Here is a 25,015-nt window from a genome sequence, read left to right on the forward strand (position 1 = left end):
ACTGTAACCTCTCCCTCCCAGGTTCAAGTGATTCTCCTGGCTCAGCCTCCTGAGTAGCTGGGATTACAGGCACCTGCCACCATGCCCGGCTAATTTTTGTATTTTTAGCACAGACAGGGTTTCACCATGTCGGTCAGGCTGGTCTCGAACTCCTGACCTCGTGATCCACCTGCCTTGGCCTCCTAAAGTGCTGGGATTACAGGCCTGAGCCACCACACCCAGCCAACTCCTTGTTTCTAGAACTACTTCCAGGCTCCTCAAGGCTATCCCTCAGACCTTTTGGATTCACAAAAAAAAAAAAAAAAAACCCTAAAAAACACTTTTCCAAGGCTTTTCATAATTGCCTTATTAATATCTGTGTCTTTAAAAAGTGGTTCAGTAGGTAGAAAGGCATGCATTAGGTAATATCATCTCATAGCAACACACAGTCCCTTCTGGAAATAAAAGATTTTTTTAAATGTCACATCCCGATAATATGTCCTGGGGACTTTTGGCTTTGACAGCTGAATCACCAGTAAGTGTGAAGTCTGCTAATATGCAGACATAACGCCGTAACGCCAAAACTGCCATAAAAGATACAGCCCCTTTTCTTGTATCCTACTTGACCCCATGCCACCATGTCTGTCCCAATATCCCCTTCACTAACAGTTATCTCCTCCCCATCTTCCATTCTGAAACAGTTTTTAAAGATGAAATTTTATTGATTACTGCATGAAAACACTACTATAAAAGAGAGGGGCTAGCAGTGGGGGTGGGTGTTTTTCATTCAATTGCCGGGGGATAATAAGTTGAAATGTTCTTTTTCCCAATATTCCCCTCTTTATATCCCCTTCGTCAGCAATGACACACACAGAGAATCAGAATATTCAACTGTCCTTCCTACATGTCAACATCTGCATAAAAATCAAGCAGAATTTGATGCAAACATTGTAATATCTATGATGTGTAATAGCATTCATCTTTGTCTTTTATTAACTTACAAACTCAATTACAAAAGAATAGCACAGCATAAATAGGATAGCACAACTTCTAATTACCAATAAATAATTTGTTTCTCAACTCTCATTTGGAACTGGGCATTTTATTTGTTGGAGGAAGGAAGGATGGTTTCTACCAATTTCTCCAGATATCAGAGATTATGATTTTAGAATTTTCTTCCATACTCTTTCTCTGTGCCATAGTATATGTTGCTAAAACTTAGGAGAAATCACTTCCATGGTGGTGTGTTATTTTCCACAGATGGGCACATGCAAACACCCCCAAGACTGTCATGGATCTCAGGGAGGCTCAGATAGCTGCAGAGGGCTAGAAATATTGTGTGTGCCCCTGAATTACTATTGCTTTTTAGGGAGAAGATGTCTGGGAGCTTTCCCAGAAGACTCCTGCTGGCAGACAAATGAGGAGCAGCTCAGCAGGGTGCAGGAAAAGGTGTAGAGCTTCTCCCCTCTATCCAGCAGATGGTGAGGCTGAGTGCCAGGAGAAGGCTACCCCTAAGCAGGAAACCTTCCTCCTTAATGAGAAATCCATAAAAGATTGCCCTTTGAGAGTTTAAAGGAGTCCAAATACCAACCAATATATTTCAAAATTAAGCTAATTTTTATACAATGCCAAAGAATAAATTAAATTGCACTTGTCAAAACAAATGAAGAAAGGGTTGTGTTTTTTGCATTTGTGTGTGGGGGGCAGAAGCCTTACCTTTTGGTGGTGATTTATTCTAAACACCACTCCATTAAACAAAAACAAATCCCTCCCAGACCTCTAACACCAAATAAACTGAATTCTCTTTTGGAGTAAGTCTGATGCCTTGTGTTATATTTTTCACTTCTCTATTTCACTGTCTTCTTCTTCATTTAAAGGAAAAGGCCACAAGTAAGAAATTAAAGTCAATAAGAAAACAAAGGAAAAGACAGAAGGCATTAATTTTAGTTAAAAATGTTAAACAATGCTCAAAAGAATCTATATTTTCAAATCATACTGGCAAAGAAACTTCATTGTAATAAAGTTTCCAAATATTACTGGAACCGAAATAAAAAGAATAGTGAAGGTTTTAAGGCAAAGCAGCTGAAAATGTAAAAGACTTTAACACTTGCTCCAGCTCAATTCCTACCTACCAATATTTCCACAATAAATTTTATAATAGAGGAGAGTTTAACTACCACCACTCACACAGAAGCTGACACTTGGGGAGAATAAAAGGCAGAAGAACGTTCTCTCTTACTCACTTTCAGATGAAAGAATGCCAAATAAAACTGGAAAAACCAGCCCTGTAATATCTATATATAGATGAGTAAATTTTGTAATATAAGCAGTTCATATTGTCTTTTTTATCTTTTACATGCGTAATAATAAAATGAATGCCTATAAAAATAAAATAAATACTCAAGTCAGCTAGAGAGCTAGAACATTACCATGACTATTGCATCCACCTGTTTTTTTCCATGTCCTATTTTAAGTAAAGGCATCTCTAGAAGCAAGCGCTGGCATTTAGCATAATTCTGGAGGAAAATTTCAAGTCAAGATTATATATGGATAAAAGTTGAATTTGAATTATAAGAGAACATATAATGAAGTATTTAAATCTTCAATTGTGATGGAGTTAAATAATGTACAATTGGCAATCTCAATCAATACTTCCTTTCATATATGACTATAATCTCAAAGTTGAATGAGAAGACTATACCTTTTCTTCGAAATTTAGAATATACACATAGGTTCCTTTTGTCTTCTTTTTTAAAAAAATAAACTTAAAAAAAATTTTTTTAGAGCAGTTTTAGGTTCACATCAAAGCTGAGTAAAAGTTACAGAGATTTCCTTTCCCGTACCCCCACCCCACACATGCATGCTGGATACGGCAGAGGAAAGAATCTTTGTGCCTGAGGATATCTGAATAAAAAACCTCCAAAACTGAAAGGCAAGGAGAAAAAAAGACTGAGAAAATTCCAGAACAGTATATCCAAGAACTGAGAGACAATTACAAAAGGTGTAACATACATGTAATGGAAATACCAGAATGAAAAGAAAGAGAGAAAAGAAGAAAAGAAATTCTTGAGACAATAATGACTGAGAATCTCCCCAGATTACTGTCAGACACCAAACCACAGATCCAGGAAGCTCCAAGAACAGAAAGCAAGATAAATACCAGAAAAACTACACCTAGGTATGTCAGTTTCAAACTACAGAAAACCAAAGATAAAGCCAAAAAGCCTGAAAGAAGCCAGATGGGAAAAACATCTCACCTATAGGGGAGCAAAGATGAGAATTCCATCTGACTTCTCCTCAGAAACCATGCAAGCAAGAAGAGAGTGGAGTAAAAGATTGAAAGTATTGAAAGGAAAAAAAAAAACAAACAAGCAAACAAAAAACACCAACATAGATTCTGGATCCTGTGAAATTATTCTTCAAAAGTGATGAAAGAAGTAAAGTCTCTCAGGTAAACAAAAATTGAGGGAATTTGTTGCCAATAGACTTGCCTTACAAGAAATATTAAAAATTCTTTAGAGAAAAGGAGAAATGATATAGATCAGAAACTTAGATCTATGTAAAAAAAGGAAGAGCATCAGCGAAGGAATAAGTGAAGGTCAAATAAAATTAAAACTTCCCTTTCTTTATACAAATGTTGGCAATGAGAATAGAGAACTTGGCTACTAGTACATAGGTATATAACCACCCCCATAAGAAACAGCAATGATTACTCTGAAATTCCCCAGGGAAATGAGGAAGCAAAACTATGAAGTACACAGCACAAAGCACTTGTTCATTTGAATGCGATAAAAGGTCAGTCTAGATATACACATCATAAAAAATAGGGCAACTGTATTTATACGTAGGAGAATGAGAATTCCCGAACAGAAATATTAATAGTACACCAAATCATGTGAGATATTCAAATAATGAGAATATTCGTAACAATTTAGAGAAACTGGTTTAAACTTAACAGGCAGTTGGTTATGTTTCTTTATAAACAGATACAGCACAACATCAAAAAGACAGCTGTTAAAGCCTTGTCAGTGGAGGATCCTGCAATGAAAGATTCTGAATCGCATTCTAACACGGTACTGAACTTACCTTGTGGCAAATAGAAACATCCCAGATAGCAACCCTCTGGCCAATTGGATGTCATATTCAGGCGTGGAATAAAAAGCCATTCTGCCCTGCTACTGCTGTTTCTGCTCCCCCTAGCATGGTAAAAGCCTCGCAACAACTACATGTGCCTCCAGTTGGACGACCTGAACCGCCTTGAACTTGCCCAGCTCAGTGCAAGTGGGAGGGACTCTCCATGCCAGTCCCCTCTGTAAATTGGCCAATTAAAATTCAATTCCTGCTCTGTAAGAGGGAAGAAGAGAAGATGACCCTTAATGACTCCCTGAGAAGAGCTGGCATCTTGGACAATAGCCTATAGCTTAGAAATGCTGGAATTCTATTTTGTGGGCAAGAGGAGGAGGGAAGCAAGGAAAATCATCTGATGATAGAATGCATCAAACTGAAATCAGGAAGTCTCCTTAAATGATCTTCTCTCCTAAACACATGCCCTCCTCCACATGCAAAAATGCACTGTCTACAAGAGCGCTAATGGCTTTAAGCCTCCCATAGTTAGGGAGTTGACTGAAGCAGTGGTTCTATAACAACATCTCACCGCATCTGCCTAAGGTGTACTGTCATGAAAACACTAGGTCAGCAGTACAGGGACAGAACTCACTGCCAAGGGATAGCACCAGCAGAACTAACCTTGCTGTTCAATTAAGAATGAATTAGAGGAGTCAGATTCTGAGCTTCTGTTATCCATTCATCTTGATTTACTTTATGAAGCACATAGCATGGTGATCGGAGATCCCCATATAAGGGTAAATGCTTAATTATTACATCAGACTATTTTTATAATGACTTGCGGGGGAAGGTGAGGAAGGAATGAGAAGTTTATGGAGAAAAGCATCGGCTTGGAAAATCTTCAGTTTCAAACTAGAACATTTTGTCTCCTTTACCGATTCATTGAGCTACCCTAGCCCAAGGCTTGATAGATTTACAGAGAAGTTTCTGCCAAGATAAGTTAGATCATAAGAATTCCTATTGACCGATAAGAGAGAATGCAGGGATCTAAGCAGGAAAGGAAGGGTGGGATTGGATCTGTGAGACTATTAAGCCCTGGACCACTAAAAGTGTCTCTCTCTGTTTAACTTGGTTGTTTCACTGGCTCCTATATATACCTGGGAAATTAGCTTCTGCCTTTTCTTTTTTCTTATAGATAAGTGAGAAGATCCTTCCGGCTATTTTCTCCAAAATGAAGGAGCTATGAATATATATACCTGTTACTCACTGGACTTGAAAATAGCTCATGAGGTGACCCCAGCACTTTCCAATTCCAAAATCAGTATAGGCCTCTGACATGTCACAAATTAGAACTGCTCAATGCCCACCACCAACCTCCCACTTCAACATTTGTAAGACTCCTAAGAAGATGATGGCACATCATGGTCTGCTGTCTTATGTGTAAGGACAAGGCATCACTACCTCATCCTTTTCCACATTTCCAGACAGGACTCAGACCACAGCCAGCTCAAAAGAGCTCTCAATGGCCAAAACTAGATCCATTTGAGCAACAAAATAAATAACAGTAATACTGAATTATAACCCACAGGATAAAATAAATATGAAAGAGTCCTTACTGACATGAATGAATAATGAATAAATAAGTAGAGGAGAGAAACAGGCTTTATTTTTTAAGAAGAATTCTAATTAATAAATGTAGAAAAAATGAAAGAAAGAAAGAATCAAATTTAGACCATTACGGTAATAGTTGTCACAGGCAACACTGATAGATGCCAAGATCAGCAAAGAAAGTTTGAGGCGAAACAGGATATTTGCATAGACTGAAAATTATCTTTCCAAGGTTATTTATTAATTACAAAGGGACAAATAGTAACTTTAAAGTGGAAAAACCTGGCCAACTTCACCATAACCAAGTAATCGAGGTTAACCATCACCAGTAATGAAACATATTGACATCATGTAACCCTGATATGAGAGAGAAGAAAACAACATAACTTCTGCGGTACTGTCAAAAGCCATAACCTCAATGTAACCAGGAGGACACATCAGACACACCCAAATAGGAAGCATCCTACAAAATAACTGGCCAGAGCTCTTCAAAAGTGTCAAGGTCATAAAAGCCAAGGAAAGACTGAGGAAATGTCACAGATCAGAGGAGACGAAGGGAACACAATGTGGGATCCTAGAACAGAAACAGGGCATTAATAGGAAAGAATGGTGATATCTGAGTAAACTTGATAGTTTATATAAAGTTAAGTCTGTAGCTAATAGTATTACACCAGTGCTGATTTCTTAGTTTTGATATTTGCACTATGGTTATAAAGGGTGTTAACATTAGAGAAAGCTGGGTGACAGGTATACAGGAAATCTCTGTACTATTTTTACAACTTTTCTGTGAGTCTATAATGATTTCAAAACAAAAAGTAAAAAGCAAAACAAACAGGATGTAGGATCTGAGTGTAACTGGAGGAGAACGACTCCAATTTCCTAGGTTAGTCCCATATCAGTTAACAGTTGGATTGCAGAGAGACTTCTAGGGGACAGGAAAATTAGGAAGTACACTAACATAGGGCTTACAATTTACAGTCATGTGCCACATAATGACGTTTCAGCCAACAGTGGAGTGTACATTATGACAGTGGTTCCGTAGGATTATAATGGAGCTGAAAAATTCCTGTCACCTAGTGAAGCTGTAGTCATCACGCACGTGGTTTCGATGCTGGTATAAACAAATCTACTGCACTGCCAGTCATCTAAAAGTACAGTACATATAATCATGCACAGTATATAATACTTTATAATAAATGTGTGTTACTGGCTTATATATTTACTATATTATGCTTTCAACCATTATTTTAGTCTGTATTCCAACTTATTAAAAAAAAAAGCTAACTGTGAAATAGCCTCAGGCAGATGCTACAGGAGGTGTTCCTGAATAAGGCAGTGTTATCCCAGGAGAGTTCAGCTCCATGCACTGTCCCTGCAGATGTTCCAGAGGGACAAGACATAAAGGTAGAAGCCAGTGGTATTGATGATCCTGCTCTGTTCGGCCTAGGCTAGGGTGTGTGTTTGTGTTTCAGTTTTTAACAAAAATGTTTAAAAGTAAAAAAAAAAAAAAGTTCAAGGATTTTAGGATAAGGAGAGAAAAAAGAAAATATTTGTATAGCTATGCAATATGTCTGTGTTTCAAACTAAGTGTTAATACAAAAGAGTCAAATATTTTTAAAAGTTTATAAAGTTACAGTAAGCTAACATTAATTATTGAAGAAAAAATTTAGAATAAATTTGGCATAGCCTCAGTGCACAGTAAGCAGTGCAGAGTACCGGCCTTCACGTTCACTCACCACTCACTCGCTGACTCACCCAGAGCAACTGCCAGTCCTGCAGGCTCCCTTCATGGTGAGTGCCCTATGTAGGTATATCCTTTTTATCTTTTACATTGTATTTCTGTCTGTTTAGACATGCAAATCCTTACCATTGTGTGACAATTGCCTACAGAATTCAGTACAGCAACATGCTGTCCAGGTTCATAGTCTAAGAGCTACACCATAGTCTAGGCTATACCATATAGCCCAGGTGTGTAGGTCACACCATCTAGGTTTGTGTAAGCACACTCTAGTATGTTCAGCAACAATAAAATCACCTAATAACACATTGCACAGAATGTATCCCTGTCATTAGGCAATACATGACTGTATTTGTGGAGATATGACATGTACATGTAAAATTCTTAGTGTATGAAGAGTAAAAATTCCAGCGAAGAGCAGGAGTGATGTCTGTAACATCTAGCTCATGACTTTTTACAAAGGAAATTGCTTGTCGCTTATGTTCTCCATACAGACATGGCACCATCGGCCAGCTTTGACTACACTGATGAAAACAACCCCAGCTTGTTATAAAGATGATTTATTTATGGTTAGAATACTAAGTATATTAAGTAGGTATACATTTGTTTGTTCCACTTAACTTTCAGGGATTGTTTTATAAAATATTTTAATTATTTCTAGCTCAAACCCAGGTCTATGTGATTCTATTGCTGATATTCTTAACCCCCAGTCAGTTTCTGTGATTCCTGCCTTCCCTGTCCTAATGGCCCTACAGATATCCCCAAGTGCCTCATACCAGAAACTCCGCAGTCACTCTTTAGTTTTTCTCTCCCTTATCCTACTCTCATCTGCTATTTATTCTGCCTCCCTAGATTTATCTTAAATCTATCTCATCTCTTGTCCCATCACCATCGATTTAGTTCAGGTCTTGATCATTTTCCTTCCAGGCTGGAGCAGAAACTCCCTAACTACTATTTTCTGACCTTGAGGACCTTGGCACTGACATTATATTAGCCTATCAGGCCCTGTGGACACCTCCTTGTTAAAGAGAAAATTTTGATTCTCTATTTTAAAGATCCTAGGAGGCTAAAGGAAACAGTGATAACCTTGGAGTTTCTGCTTCTTAGGATGTATCTGGGAGCAGCCTTGCTGGCTGAATCTCTTGAGTCAGAGGTCTTGGCAAATCTCACCCTGTTCTTGGCCTGACTCTCAGACACCAGCCAGTTGGCCTCCCTAGACCTTCGGTATGTTTAAACTTCTTTTAAATCTTTTTTTTTTTCCAAATCTAACAAAGAACCTTAAACACACCAATACAAGTGTTGTTTTATTATATAAAATTAAGAAATTCTTTTATGTATATTTGTGTATTACTGAACATAGATAGTCTAAATATACAAATCTGGATTTGTATAAATCCAAATTATAATGTTTGTATGAAGCTCTGTCTCTCAGGCTGGAGTGCAGTGACTCAATCATGGCTCACTGTAGCCTTGACCTCCTGGGTTTAAGTGATCTCCCACCTTAGCCTCCATAGTACTTGGGACCACAGGTGTGTGCTACTATGCCCAGCTAATTTTTATATTTTTTGTAGAGACAGGGTTTTGCCATTTTGCCCAGGCTGGTCTTGAATCTCTGGGCTTATAGGCATGAGCCACTGAGCCCAGCCTACTTATGTATAATGCAAGTCGATATGCCTATATGAAAGAACTTCCCAAACTGAAACCAGGATAACTGGTTACTATGATAACGTTTGTTGCACTCATGACATAGTAGGCACAGCCCTAGTGCTTGACATGTATCGGCTCTTTCAGTCCTTTCAGCATCCCTAGGAAGCAGATCAGTTATTAAACTTATTTTACAGTTGGAAGTAGAGAGAGCTTCTATAACATACCTGAGGGTTTATGGTAAGTGGCAGAATCTAGGCTTGAATTTTAGGTAGTCTGACACTGCACAAGCCCCATCTTACTCCCCATATTATACTGCCTTTCATGATATCACACAGACTTCTGTGATAATGATGAGAATGATGAGGATAATTATATCCACACAGCATTATACCACCACCTAACATCTATTTTTTGTTCTCTCTGAGTGAGCTTTGTGCTGAGTGCTTTGAATACCATATCTTGTTGAATCCTATAGTTATCCTATGAAGTAGGCACTGTTGTGCTGATGCTGAGGCAATAGTGTAGTGGCTGCATTTGAATCCACTGCCTCCTAGCTGAATGCTATTCTATAAGTGCAGACCTCACAGGGCTGGTGTGAGAATTTAATCAGATAACCCATGTGAAGCCAGGACGAGACGGAGTCTCGCTCTGCCGCCCAGGCTGGAGTGCAGTGGCCAGATCTCAGCTCACTGCAAGCTCCGCCTCCCGGGTTCACGCCATTCTCCTGCCTCAGCCTCGGAGTAGCTGGGACTACAGGCGCCCGCCACCTCGCCCGGCTAGTTTTTTGTATTTTTTTAGTAGAGACGGGGTTTCACCGTATTAGCCAGGATGGTCTCGATCTCCTGACCTCGTGATCCGCCCGTCTCGGCCTCCCAAAATGCTGGGATTACAGGCTTGAGCCACCGCGCCCGGCCTCCTCTGAGAAGTTTTAAATGTAGATCAGTTCAAAGATGAATTAGTCTTGCTGTACAAGTTGGCACGCTGATCATTTCCAAAGTGTAAAACATCAGCATATCACTTTTAATGTTTTAAACTGTAGTTTTAAAAATAATTATAAATGTATTTTTGAAGTGATATTTGAATCAAACTATTTTGGGGACCCTGGGATGACCTCCCAGGAACTTTACAGTTCTTTAGAACCTTGTGCGTAAACTACCATTAATAAGATCAGTATCCTTCTAAACTCTGAGCTTCTATCTCGCCTCCTTGTTCTGCCTCTTACCTCTCTCTCTCAACAGCCTGTATCCTGACCATCCTTGCCCCCAGCTGCTCTCCCAGCAGCTGAGTGGCTTTTCGGACCGAGTTCTTTTTCTGAAATGCCAGCACTGACCTCCGTGCCTCTTACCTGTGCTTCAGCCGAAGTTTAACCCCTCCTGACCACGTTGCTTTCCTGTGCTGGGGACCAGAGGAGAGGTGTTCTGGGCTGATGAAGTTAGAGGCACTAGCATCTGCATGGCCTGGGTCTGCACACACATCTCTGTCAAAAATAGGAAAATAAGAAGCTGAGCATGATGGTGTTCATGGACAAGAGCACAAATGAATCTTAAAAACCAAAACAGTACATGAAAATGAACCCTGGAGCCAGAGCAAAGCAGCACAGCTAAGTGCAGGGTTCTAAGCCTGCACCTAACAAAGTTCGCTGCCCCTTGAAGGCGAATCCACTACTGAGTGTCGCATCTTCCTTTTTTATCTGTGTTCCTGTGAAGCAATAAAGCGTATTTCCCAATCTCAGAAAACTCAGATTTTCTAAGCAAAAAGGCAGAAAGTTATATTAACTGTTATAAAGACAAACTCCACTGTAATTTGGTTTTGGTAATAAGGAAAAAACTAGATTCACTGAAGCAAATTGTCAAATGAGGTGGTTTGAAACCAAGCCTCTGCCACCTCGCTTCTCAAGTTCACTTTAAGGAGCGGGATCTCCAAGTGTAACAGGCCTTGCTCTGTTCAGTGGGTGGCAGCTCATAAGCACATGCCAACTCTTGAGCTTGAGCTATTTCAGATTGTTTAGATTCCACTGCACTGGGAGGCAAGCCTTTTGTGTGTCCATTTAGATCCACCCTCCCACCCCCAGCCCCTAACACATTCCCATAACTCTCTTCCTCCATACTCCCAGGGAGTCAGAGAAAAATTTTAAGCCCTACATGGCCAATGTGTTCCACCATGGGAACAGGCACATTTCTTCTCCTTAGGACAGTGACAGGTCATGAATTTCTAAGCATCCTGACTGTACTCTTGATGTCTCATCACACTGTCCCCTGCATCAGGCTTTGAAGTTTTGGCATCATCTCTGTTTGTGGGGAACCAGTGGTTTATTTTCAATTTCTGTCTTCAAGGATTTTTGTAAGCCTCTGAGATCCGACTGGTGGGCCCATAAACAGGAATCTGGAGAAGGTACAAATGAGGCCGTGCCTCCTCTGCATAGGCCCTGGCTGAGAGGGGATGGGATTACTGAACAGCTGTTAAGAATAAGCCCCGTCCATCTGGCCTTCTATTTCCTGGAACACAGAACGGAAGTGAAAGAGCTTTCTTTCCTAAATCCTAAGGCAAATGAAAGGATTTCTTTTTATTCTACAGCATGGGGGAGATGGCCAGGAGGCCAACAGGGAGGTTCCATTTCTAAGCTCAAGTTTTCATGTTTACCTTCGTTATATCTAAGCACCACCACCTCCTTCTGTACACTACTTTTCTCACCGAATTTAGGATTCTTGGCTTTGGATATATTCGATATACAGTGCTAGACTTTAAGTTTGAAAACTGGTTGAGGTTAAGTCAATAATGAACTGAATACATTGGTCAAGTAAATTCTGAGTCTCATGCTCGTCATCCATTGTAAAGTGAAATCAAGAGGCAGTGTACCACAGTTAGGAGCATGGCTCTGGAGTCTGAGTCCTGGCTCTACCCACTGAGCAGCTCTGTGACTTTGTCTTCTCTGCGCCTGTTCTGTCATCTATATAATGCGTGCATAGGAACAATCAGTGACTAGAAAGTAGATTGAAAGATACCTTACCATCCAATACCTGACAGTAAAGATTATATGAGTGTAAACAGCACCCTCCAAGACCACCCACTGGTATAACCAGGAGAGGGACTTTTCCTTTCCAGGACCCCTTTAGACCCTAACTTTGTTTGCTGGGGAAAACAATGAAGACCAGGCCTGAGCTTTCATAAAACCTTTGTAGTATTTAATAACGTCCTCATTTTTTTACTCCATCTTTTTTTTTTTTTTTTTTTTTTTGCACAATGTCGTGGGCACCAGAGACTGAGCTCTTTTCTCTTTCCTTTCCACTTCTCCTTCCTGGGAGATGCCTAGAGACAGAAGGCTAGGAGTGGCGGCTGTCACAGTGAAGGGCTGGCAGGAAGAGCAGACAGACCAGAAAGAGCAGGAAGCATGAGGAACATAAAATCATTCCATCGATTTAAGCATTTTCAATGCGTGATTCCTTTCTACCCTAGAAAAGCAGAGACCAGTACCCCAGCACTGCCCCCAAAACCATGTTGTCCTACTACTTGTCGCCTCTTGAGGACCAGTGGAAATTAGCAACTGGGTGTGAGAATCCTGAAACCCATTTTGATTGTTGTTAATCCCAACCCCCAGGCTAATCTTTGCTCCTCCTAATCTCCCGCCCTCCTGCCCTGGATGGGTTGGCTCTGGATGCCAGAAAGAGCCTGGGCACCTGGGTGAGCTGTCTGGATGCACCACACAAACTAGAAATCAGGTTGGAGAGAGTAAGTGCTAGAATCACCAGCACACCAAGCACACCTTTCCTCCCTTCAACTCTTTCGGGAATAATTTGGGCAACAAACACACATTTTAAAAATTCATATATTCAGGCCGGGCGTGGTAGCTCACGCCTGTAATCCCAGCTGAGGCGGGTGGATCACGAGATCAAGAGATTGAGACCATCCTGGCTAACATGGTGACACCCCATCTCTACTAAAAATACAAAAAATTAGTCAGGCGTGGTGGCACGCACCTGTGGTCCCAGCTACTCAGGAGGCTGAGGCAGGAGAATGTCGTGAACCCGGGAGGCGGAGCTTGCAGTGAGCCAGATTGCGCCACTGCACTCCAGCCTGGGAGACAGCGAGAGTCCATCTCAACAACAACAACAAAATTCATGTATTCAAAAAAAAACAAAAAACAAAAAACAAAACCCATAGTGAACCTAGGTAGAAAACAGTCCTGGCATGGGTGTTGGGAAGCCTGTCATCCCAGAAACCAGGGCCTTGGAATTGTTTCTTTGCGCTTCCTTCCTTCTGCCTTACCTATATACATTGAACACCTTACCTGTACATTGAACTCATGCTGTCTCTAGAATGCACACTTTCTTACCCACCTCAGGTTACTACATTAACAGCCTCAAAACAGACTGCCATAGACAAAGTCTGCAATGTGCTCTGACCTCATCAGGCAATGGTGCCCCACTGGTGCTCCAATGGTCATACATGACTCAGGCAGATTATTTATTCCAAGTGTTTCTTTAAAATAAAAAAAAAAGTTTGCTTTCCCATGTGCCAGATATTATTTCCATAACTTTTTTATGAAGGAAAGAATGAATGAGAGTTTAAGTCCCATTTTACAGATTGACAACCTGAGATACAGAGAAGTTATGTAAATTTGCTCAAATCACACATGGAATCATGTTCCTTTGGGACTGTCAACCACTCACTCTTCTTCCTTTCAGTTTAGCAGGTTTTTTAAATGTTCAATTTATGCCACAAATTGTGTAGGCTTTAGAATTACTAACCCAGATTTGATAGGGCATGGTGATGGTAGAATCATTAACTAAACATATTACCAAATGAGGTCATTTTTACTTAAAAGATACTAAAAGGTACAATGTCTCACTTAAAGATAACCAATGATACATTGTAGAAGCCTGAAAATCAATGAATCCAGTTCAAGTGAAAGATACTGGGATAAACTATATGCTCTCCAGGCCTATGGGGCTACTTCCAGGTCCCTAAAGGTACCATCCTCCCCTGGCTTATCCGCACTCATCCTTCAGGTTTCAATTTCGACATCATTTCCTCTACCCAGAGGAACTGTGGAAGTCGGGGTGAGGTGGCCCCTTGTGTGCTAGCAGTATAGCGCACTGGCTATCGATGTGCACCTCAAAGTGCAATTCACACTGGCTGCTAGTTGCCAGCTTGCTGGTCTCTCTCTTCCACAGGTCAACAAAGATAAACCAGCTCAGCTTAGTGCCCGGCACAGAGAGTTGCTCAACAAATATTTGTTGAATGACTAAAGTACAGATGACCCTTGAACAACAGGAGTTTGAACTACATGGGTCCTCTTATACGCAGATTTTTTTTTCAAACAACTGTATCCACCTCTCCCGTCTTCCCTTCTACCTCTTCTTCCATCTCTGCCACCCAAGACAGCAAGACCAACCCATCCTCTTACTCCTCCTCAGCCTACTCAACATGAAGACAATGAGAATGAAGACCTTTGTGATGATCCATTTTTGATTAATGAATAAATGTATTTTCTCTTATGATTTTCTTAGTATAATAACATTCTTTTCGGCTGGGCACAGTGGCTCATGCTGTAATCCCAGCACTTTGGGAGGCCGAGGCGGGTAGATCACGAGTTCAAGAGATCGAGACCAGCCTGGTCAACATGGTGAAACCCCATCTTTACTAAAGATACAAAAATTAGCTGGGCGTGGTGGTACATGCCTGTAATCCCAGCTACTTAGGAGGCTAAGGTAGGAGAATCACTTGAACCTGGGAGGCGGAGGTTGCAGTGAGCTGAGATGGCACTATTGCACTCCAGCCTGGTGACAGAGGGAGACTCCATCTCAAAAACAAACTACAAAAAACAAAACAAAACAAAAAATTCTTTTCTCTAGCATACTTTGTTGAAAGAATATAGTACATAATGCATATGACATACAAAATATGTTAATCAACACACAAAATATGTTAATCAACTGTAAGGCTTCCAGTCAACAGTAGGCTATCGGTAGTTAGGTTTTAGGGTAGTCAAGAGTTGTAAATGGATTTTTTACTCTAGGGGGTCAGCATCCCCAACCCCCGTGTTGTTCAAGGGTCAACTGTACTGCTAAAGGTTCCACAGATCTGCAGCCTTTCTTCCCTCCTATCTCCTTTTAACTCACAAGTTAACTTGTTGGCAAAACTAACAAGACATTTCTTAGAGTTGTTTTATGTTTATGTTTCTTGCTGTTCTCCAGTACCTGTATCTCAATATTACCACTATGAGTGATGAGCTAGGAATCAAAGCTGACCTGAGAAAGTTTAGCAGAGGCTAAAAAAAATATACCGCAGTATGATCTTTCTTCTTCCAGGCAGTTAAACAAGAAAGCCAGGCCAGCCACCCACATATTTCTTCTACTTCCCATGATGAGGACATTCATATTTGCTCCGCCTGCCACACAATATTCATAACTCCAGAATATATACTGACTGCTTCCTTATTTGCTTTTGGTTTCATTTCGTTTTTGAGACAGGGTCTTGCTCTGTCACCCAGGCTGGAGTGCAGTGGCACAACCTTGGCTCACTGCAGCCTCGACCTCCCAGGCTCAAGTGATCCTCCCACCTCAGCCTCCCAAGTATCTGGGATCACAGGCATGCACCACTATATCAGGCTGATTTTTAATGGTTGGTTTTTTGTTTTTTTGTTTTTTGTTTTTTGTTTTTGGTAGAGACAGAGTCTTACTACATTGCCCGAGCTGGTCTTAAACTCCTGAGCTCAAGTGATCCACCCACCTTGGCCTCCCAAAGTGTTGGGATTACAGGCATCAGTCACCATGCCCAACCTATTTGGTATTTTAATAGTACCCATTAATTGCTTTCTGAACTGAGTTTCAGCCAATACAAGAAGAAAGGATTCCATATCATTCAGTTCCTTAGGGCTCTCTTGAACACTGTACAAATTAGGGAAGGCTGGGGAAACTGGAGTAAAAGACAAGGAACTGAGCCAGCAGTCATGGTCTCTCCAGGTCCCTTTGCTTCCTGGTTTCTATTGAGTTTGCATTTTTCTATTTTATCTTTAAAGGGGAGGGTGAGATGGAGGAATCGTGTCTCCTTGGCATGGGCTATTACAACCTTAGGGGAGTGCTTGGTTTTGTCTGTTAGAATCAGCCATTTCCTCCTTTTTTGTTACGTTTCATCCAGGAGGGAATGTTTCCTCACTGGCCACCCACTTCCACTTCTGTCTCCTCCAATCCAGTGTCTACCCAGCAGCCAGTACCGCCTTTCAAAAAGTATAAATGGATGATGTCATTCCCTGATGAAATCCTGAAGCTTCCCTATGCATTTTGGATAAAATCCAGGTTCCCCTACTTGGCCTGGGAGGTCTCAGGCTCCTGCCCCTCCTTCAACCTTTCCCCTTACTGCATCCTGACCTCACTGGCCTTCCTTAGGTTCCCCAAACTTGCCAAGCTCTTTGCTTTTTGCACATGCTGTTCTCTAAGCCTGGAATATTCTTCCCAGTTCATTACTTGGCTGACCACTCCTTAGTTTCTGCTCCCAACTGGAACATCACCTCCTCAGAGACTGCCTTATCTAATGCAAATACTCTTTCCTGGAGCCCGAGCTTTCTCTTCACTGCACTTATAACCACATGAAATTATTCACTTGTGCATCGTCTGCTTCATCGTTAAGACATAAGCTCAGCCAGGTCAGGGTCCACCTCTGGCTTTTCTTCAGCCTTGTTTTTTGAAACTTCTATACACCCAAGGCCTAGCACAGTGATAGGCACACAATGCATATTTGCTGAATGAATCATAGGAAACTGTAAAGGAAATAATTGTAATGCATCCAAAACAAAGTTCTATGTCATTAAATCCTTAAGGGCATTAAACCGTTCATAATATCCGTTTTGGAAAATGTGGGATCTTCTTTTCTTCTAGTTACTTTCTAGATCAGTCTCTGAGTTGATTTCTTCCTGAAAATAGAATCTGGCCCTAACTTTTGATCCTTCTCATTAGTGGCAGGCTTTCTTGGGGCAGACAAGAAAAGTTGGGAGTTGGGAGACTGTGGCCGAGCCCCCTCGACAAACAGCTGGTATGGCTCAGTGCAATTTTGTTGCCTTATGTTTGGAGGCAATCAGAATGCTTTTTGTGATTAAGTAGACAGGATGCATTTATACAGGGCTAAGTTTGTCCTCAGAATCCTTTAGAGAAATTCCTTTTGATTTATGCTGGGTGTGTACACTCATTTATGTGGCAATTTGTCTTACTTAAAGCCATGTTCTTGGTTTTCAAGTTTTTCTTCTACTCTGTGTCCTTCATCCATGAATTTAGCCTTACTATTGCATCTCTATCCTGTCATCCCCCTTCTCTTGGGTTTGCAGGTCTCTAATGTCATAGTTGTAGGTTTCTCAGCACTTTTTCTCTTGAGTCTCCAGGAGGCTGAAGGCTGAAAAGACCTTAGATTAGAGGCTTTTTCAGTGTCTGAAGATTTTAAGAAGTGATGCCCTCAGGCACACTGTTCTTAGCTAAACATAGGTGCTCTTCATTTTCTGATGACTGACCATTGATCAGCCATTTCACAGACATTCTCAATGAATTGCCCTTTCTTTTAAAGGCCCTCTTGTTCCTGTTACTGACCTCTTGTAACCTACACATTTAAGTCTTAACCTTCTGGGTCCTGTCCTTTCATTACTCATCTTTTTTTGCTTTTTAAGTCATTATTTACCATCTAGGAAGCTCCCTCTGCATGCCCTCAGGCCTGTATCCTATCTAGTGTTTTAGTCATAGGCATGACATTCATTTGTACTTAAAGCCTCCTCCTGTCTTTCTGCTCACCTACCCTGGTCAGCAGCTGGTTTTATTACAGGAGGGCCATACACAACCCTTCAGCTCTGCAGAGATGCACTTTGTATGTCTCAAACCTCTGTCCATTTGCACCTCCTGCTCTGGCTGCTGCTTTTTTTCACTTGATTTCCCCCTGAAACTTGCCAAACAAATCCAGGTGTTCAATATACCCCAGTAACATTCAGCATGTTTCTGACTCTTTCTGAAACCATAAGCTTAATTATCTCTAGATCTTAGCCAATGACCTCTATGTCAACCTTGCAGAAAGACGAGGAAAGGGTGGATAGAAGAAAAAGCCAAATGACCTGCCAAATCTTTTAACCTACCTAATAAATATTAATCTGCTTCAGTTTACTGCTGACATCAGTCTCTCTACCCATGGAGCCCTTTGACACAGCTAGTAGCCCAGGACAAGTGCATAAGAAAACCAAGGGCTCTCACAAGGGCTTTACAGCTGAACAGATGATATCTTCATGGAAGCAGTGTGCCCCTAGCTACAAGCACGCAGAGCCTAGATCTTAAGACAACTCCGACAAGCAGTAGGCTGTGTAATGTATATGGATGATGTGGATTCCGGAGCCAGCAGCTTGGGGTGCTGTTCTGGCTGGGTCACCTAGGAAGGTGTTTGACTTTGAGCAGCTCACTTAACCTCTTGTGCCTGTTTCCTCCTCTATAAAATAAGAATACTAATAGCACCTTCATCAAAGGGTGGATGTGAGGCTTGAATGAATTAATATGTATAAAGCAATCAGAACAGTGCCTGGCAATAATTATTAAATTTTTACCCATAGAACTGAAACTTACATTTACTGGGCACATGGTATGTACCAGATTATTTGTGCTTTAAAAACACTAATTCAGTTAATCTTCTTATCATTTGAGGCAATAATCATCCTTACTTTACAGAAGAAAAGAAAAATTAAATTAAAAAGTAGAAAGAGCTATGGCTAAAGGCCTTACCCTCTCCACTACCTACCCCATTAGATTCCTTTTAGGATTACTGGGCTTTGTATACTTTGATAGGCATCAACCACATATCAAACCATGTATGCTTGTCATTTGTCCACATCACTCTTTTGTTATTCATATGAGATAAAATATATGCATAAAAACAAAACACCAGCAAGTATTCCACAATGTTACTACTGGGTGACAGGATTATGGGTACTATTTTTCTTCTCTTTTTTTCTACGTCTTGCAAATTGTTTACAATTAATGTTTATTATTTTAATTATCAGAAAAAGTAAAATGAGCCTTATTTTTTCTTAATAGAATGAGTCTAAGGGTCTAACTTTTCTACATTTTTAAAGGAAAATCCTCTCTAGGAAATGGAGGTGCCTATCCTGAGAGCTTATCTGGGCAGTAGAAAGACTTCACACTAGTTGGTGAAGGGGATTACTTTGGGAGCTCCAATAACTGCTGAAAACAGTCAACGGAGGAAGAAGCAGGGTTTCTGTGAAACTAGTATCAGTAGAGAGAGATAAATACCTCCTGAAAAAATTCAGTCTAGGCCTTTCTTTCCCTATCCTCTATCATTAGTCTACAGTAACAGATGAGCGTTCCCAGAGAACCATGCAAATCTCTGCAGCGAACCATTATTCATTACTTTAATACCAGATTATAGCTTATAAAGCACTTTCCCAAATATTATTTCATATGGCCCTCAATAATCCTAAAAGGCAAGTAAAGAAAGTATTATTTATCCCCATTTAACAGATGCAGAGACAGCCTCATAGAGGGACAGTTATTCGCTCAAGGTCAGGACTTGTAAGCTACACGATTGGCACAGCAGGGTCCCATACTCTAATTTTTATGCTTTCTTGTTCCATACTGCCTTTGGATTCTGTGATCCTAAAAGTCCATTGACACAGTAGCAAACATTTAATACCAAATGCCTCTTTAAAGGGAAAGCTTCAGAAGAAGAAAGCAGACTTACTGAAATTCAGATGAGACCCCTCTCTCGAGTCCAACTGTCCCTAGATCTAGAGAAATGATGAAGTCCCTACCCCTGACATCCAGATGGCATTCCTGCCCTAAGAACTTTCAAGCACCAGTCACACTGCTGAAATGATGCAGGATATATTAAGATAGATATTTCAGGGCCAGGCGCAGTGGCTCACGCCTCTAATCCCAGCACTTTGGGAGGCTGAGGGAGGCAGATCACTTGAGATCAGGAGTTTGAGACTAGCCTGGTCAACGTGGTGAAACACCATCTCTATTAAAAATACAAAAACTAGCTGGGCGTGGTGGCTTACACCTGTAATCCCAGCTACTCAGGAGGCTGAGGCAAGAGAATCACTTGAAGCCAGGAGGTGGAGGAAGGGTGCAACAAGCTAAGATTGTGCCACTGCACTCCAGCCTGGGTGACAGAGTGAGACCCTGTCTCGGAAAAAAAAAAAAAAGATATTTCATGGTGAAACCCAGAGCCTGGTCACATCTATACCCAGCCCAATCATCCATTCATTCAATCAACTATTACGAAGGGCTAACCACAGGCCACACATCAGCACTGGACTTGTGGCAAAACAGACACGATCCCTCCCTCTGTGGAATTATAAATTAATGGGAAGAAAGGCAAAATTAACGGAGTAAATATATACATACAAACCGTAAGTGCTGGGAAAAGAGACCATGAGAGCAGCCCACAATCAGCATGCCTCCCTTTCCTTGTCATTCACTTTCACACAGTCTGTGTAGATGCTTGCTTCCCCAATTGCATGCCCCAGGGAGGGCAGGTATCCAAGCATCAGTCCTCAAAGTTGCAATTACCTTATGGAGTGCTCTGAGCCAGGCTGGGGCCAAACTGTTACCTGCACAGCTTCCTACCATCCTTACAGCCAACCTTGAAGGCAGGTGACTTTCTGCTATTACTCCCTACTTCATACATGAGGAAAGAGACTCAAAGAAGTGCAGGAAGTTTGTCCAAATGCTGGTGAAAAAAGAATTTGAATCCAGATCTGGCTGATGACAAAGTCTATGCTCTTAACTATGATGTAATAGTCTTAATCTTATTTGGGATTCTCCTTTCCTCCTTGGCCCCATATGGTTCTCTTCCTTGGATGATGCCCAATAAGTATTTGTTTAATAAAAATATGCCAAGTGGACATGAGGCCAGCTTCCTGGTGGGTTCCCTGCAGTATCTCTCTTGTCTCATTTGAATGGGAATCACTGTCTTCCCAAAATACAGCTCTGTTGCTGATATTCTGCTTGGACTACATCAGTATGAATATAACTCAGCCAATGCTCAGACCCTCAGCTGAAGCCACAAATTTGGGCTAACATCCTGCATCAGGGGAGTCTCATGAAAGGGTAAAGTTGGGGTCACATAGAATACATCCCAGTCAAAATACCTCTGACATGCCTCTCCTAGACTCTGCTGCATGGTGCAGTACCATTAATCATCTCCAGAAAAGCACTTTGGAAAGGAGCTACTTGTGGAGAGGAGCAAGAAAGAGAACATGCAACAAGCATGGTGGAAGTAAAGCAGGAAACTCGATTTGGTAATCCTTCTTCCCTGTTCCCACAAAACATCAGAGAAAGGAGCACGGATGGTCAAGGAGATACTCTAAAAGGCCATATATACATGCACTATTATAGCCAGAAACATTTCTGGACCTGCAGTCAGGACACCTGTACTAGGCCCTCTCTGTATTGCTATGAGCAAGTCATTTTCATGTTCTGGGCTCCTATTTTCTCATGTGTGAAATGAGGAGGTTGGTACAGATGAGCCTGGGGGTCCCTTTACCTTTAACAGTTGATGAAGCAAAGGTAAAAAGCAGGGGGAGGGCATACATGGCAAATCCCAAGTAAGAAAACATGATCTGCATACCTACATCAACAAGGGATGAGCATGTTCTACGTGCAGGCTCCGAGTTGGAATCAGCGTAGAATAAAAGACAGCTTCTGACTTCCAGTCTTGTTGGGGAGGCAAACACAGGATTTGTAGCTAGATCAACCTGGGTTCTGATCTGACCTCTGCCAGTTCCTGGCCACTATTCTCTCTGAACCACAGGACCTCATCTGTGAAAAGGGGGCAAAGTATTATCTACCTTGTGGCTTAACAACCACTACAAGACAGGTGCTATCATCGTTGAGTCAACGCGGTCTACATAAGGGAGATGGATATGGAAAGTCACCATGGGGAGGGTGACAGGATGGTGGTGTCTTGATAGGTTAATTCCTTAAAAAGGGCAACTACAGGCCGGGCGCGGTGGCTCAAGCCTGTAATCCCAGCACTTTGGGAGGCCGAGACGGGCGGATCGCGAGGTCAGGAGATCGAGACCATCCTGGCTAACACGGCGAAACCCCGTCTCTACTAAAAAATAGAAAAAACTAGCCGGGCGAGTTGGCGGGCGCCTGTAGTCCCAGCTACTCAGGAGGCTGAGGCAGGAGAATGGCGTAGGCCTGGGGGGCGGAGCTTGCAGTGAGCTGAGATCCGGCCACTGCACTCCAGCCTGGGCGACAGAGCGAGACTCCGTGTCAAAAAAAAAAAAAAAAAAAAGGGCAACTACAAACTGTCCAAAACCTTTGGGGAGGAATATAAATATTTAAATCCAAAGTGGAGGGGTTTTTTTGCAGCTAAGAACAGCAAATACAGGGCATTACCTGTGTTCCTTGGGAATAGATATAGAGGACCCAGTGATTGGTGTGAAAGAAAGGGTTCCTCAAGGCCAAGGATGACAGAATTAACCTGAAAGAGCTGCCTAGAGTCTGCCTCTCACCAGCAGGAGTGGCAGGCACTAGGCAGGGATGGCTCTTGGTGAATGCATCTTCAAGGCTGTCTTTAAAACAGAATGAGTTTCGGCCCAGCTTTTTTCAGCCCCTGAGTCCTTCCTACTTCAGGCTCTGGGGTAAGAGACCCCTTCCCTTTTGTAAGTGAGTAAGGTAAAGGGACGCTGGCTCAGGAAGGTCCCTGGGGATCCCAATGTAGTCTGTAGGATCCAGGGTCCTGTCTCCCATCTATATGCAAATAAGTTGCTCCAGCTCTAGACCTGCCTAAAGGAGTGGACATTAAAAATGTAAATGGGGATTGTCATTCATTGGGGAAAAATGAGTCCCTTGCTAAATTTGGCATCAGCTGAGGAATCTTAGCAAAAATGAACTCGCTGCCTTGTTTGTGAGGGAGGCCTAATCCTTACTTTGCCCAAGAGGATTATTGGGTCTTAGAAAGAAGCTCACATGCACTTTTTTAAAGCTCGTGCCAAATGCATTTGTGTCCATAATATCCAAGATTCGTTCTGCTTTTTAGGGTATATAATAGACATTCCATGCTATTTAAATGTCTCCAAATATCAAACCTAAATGTTTCCAGCCTTTGCTATCACCCAAAGGGGGACTCAGCTTTTCCCAGCGGTTACTTTATATTCTTTAGGTGCACAATTTACATGGACATCAAGGTACCAAACTGCAGCCCATTTGTGGAAAAGTAATGGTTTACAGCTTACCGTAGACCTTTTCAAGGTGTTTGTGACTATAGTTCCATGGGCTGATTTTCTACTTACCCCTTCGTTTTTCCTTTCTCTTAGTTACTATAGGGTAGGTCATAAACGGTTGAATTCTTTTGTTCCTCATCCTATATGTTCCTGCTCACCCCAGCACTTTCCTGTCCTCTCCAAGGGAATTCTGGACCCACTGACATATACACCACAAAGTAGGACTGATAAAATCTGTGTCCTCAGTTTAGCATGACATTCTCAAAACATTTAAAAACATTACAATTGGCACCTGTGCTGGCTGTACAACATACAAAGTATTTTTACCTAACAAATTTAATCTTTACAGCAACCTCATGAAGTGCTGTCCTCATTTCACAGAAAAAGAAACTGAAGCAAATGTAACTTAGATAACCTGCTCAAGATCACAAAGGAAGTGGTAAAGCTTGGACCCAACCTATTATAGGCTCAGAGTGTGCCCTTAACTGCCTTCTCCCACAATCGCATCACTTAAGTGCTTAGTTAGATACCTACAGGGCTGAAAGATCTCTGAAAACAGATTTGCCTTGTCCCAAGAAGAGCATAACAATTCTCCCAGTGTTGAATTCCTCAGGAGTGTTGATTTTTGGTGCTTTCTACTAGGAACTACCTCCCCTCCCCCTCACCACCAGGGCTGCTTAATTTCCACCTGTAATTCCAAGTCCTGCCTCAACTCTGGGGCCCACCAGACTCTAAATGAGAAGGAATTTAAGAAACCTCCAAATAGTATGTCAGGAAATAGCTTCAAGACAAACTCTCAGGGCAGGGTACAGTGGCTGACACCTTAATCCCAGTGCTTTGGGAGGCCAAGGTGGGAGGATCACTTGAGGCCAGGCATTTGAGACCAGCCTGGGCAACACAGTGAGACCTCATCTCTTACAAAAAATAATAATAATAATTAGCTGGGTGTGGTGGCATGTGCCTGTGGTCCTAGCTACTCAGGAAGCTGAGGTGGGAGGATTGTTTGAGCCCAGGAGTTCGAGGTTGCGGTGAGATAAGATTGTACCACCGCACCCCACTTGGGCAACAGAACAAGACCCTGTCTCTTACAAAAACAACAACAACAAAAACCTCTCAGCTAGTTTTGCTCTCGTCTTGAACCTTGAATCCCTATGCTATCCCCCAGTTCCCAGAGCCTGCCTGGTCTTCCAAGGTGGATGTGAAAACATGCCTTTGGTGCAATTTCTTTCCAGACTGGAGCCCGCCCTTGTTCATGTTGACTATCTTAAGAACAGATGGTATTGGGAACAGAATCTGAGCAGAAAGCAGGTAGGGAAGTGAGTGATCATTTTTATCTGACCAGGCAGAGCAGCCCCTTCCCCCTGAATGGGCATTCACACAGGGAAGGGTGACCTCAGGGAGGAGTTTGGCAGGTCAGGGACAGCCAGGCCAGGCCAGGCCAGCCTATGGTAGGACATGCCCTGTGAGCAGTCCATCACCCACCACGTTCCCTCCCACTGCAACCCTGATATGTCAAGCCTGGGAAAGGTACAGAACACACAACAAAGAGAAGGTACTGGACTGTGACCCCATTTCACAAATCCAGCTGCGGATCAATGGCCTCCGCCCCAGCCAGACCTGGCTCAGTAGGGGAGGCAGCCTCCTCTCACTACCACATTCCAGCTGCCAGTAGTGAGGAGGTAACCATGGGAACCAACACAAAGGACTTAATGTTAGAGGGAAAGAGGCTGGAGGCGATGGTGAAGAGGCTGAGAGGGACTTCAAGT

At 42.0% G+C, this 25,015-nt stretch overlaps 1 protein-coding gene across 4 annotated transcripts in view; it reads right to left on the reverse strand.

Moving 5' to 3' along the window:
* The window catches only part of SHROOM3 (shroom family member 3), a 203,375-nt gene that overhangs the window by 64,723 nt on the left and 113,637 nt on the right, over positions 1–25,015 (reverse strand). For 3 of the 4 annotated variants that reach the window (XM_033214359.1, XM_033214360.1, XM_033214358.1), the window contains exon 2: positions 10,383–10,514. Coding sequence is in view for 1 of the 4 variants with exons in the window: in XM_033214357.1 (XP_033070248.1) it covers positions 4,066–4,145 (80 nt within the window). In the remaining 3 variants the exon portion in view is untranslated. Of the gene's footprint in view, positions 1–4,065; positions 4,475–10,382; positions 10,515–25,015 lie in introns of those variants that run through there. The other variant, XM_033214357.1, reaches the window with a different exon arrangement.

This window comes from Trachypithecus francoisi, unplaced genomic scaffold (genome assembly GCF_009764315.1).
Source record: "Trachypithecus francoisi isolate TF-2019V2 unplaced genomic scaffold, Tfra_2.0 Lachesis_group1, whole genome shotgun sequence".
Taxonomy (NCBI): Eukaryota; Metazoa; Chordata; class Mammalia; order Primates; family Cercopithecidae; genus Trachypithecus; species Trachypithecus francoisi.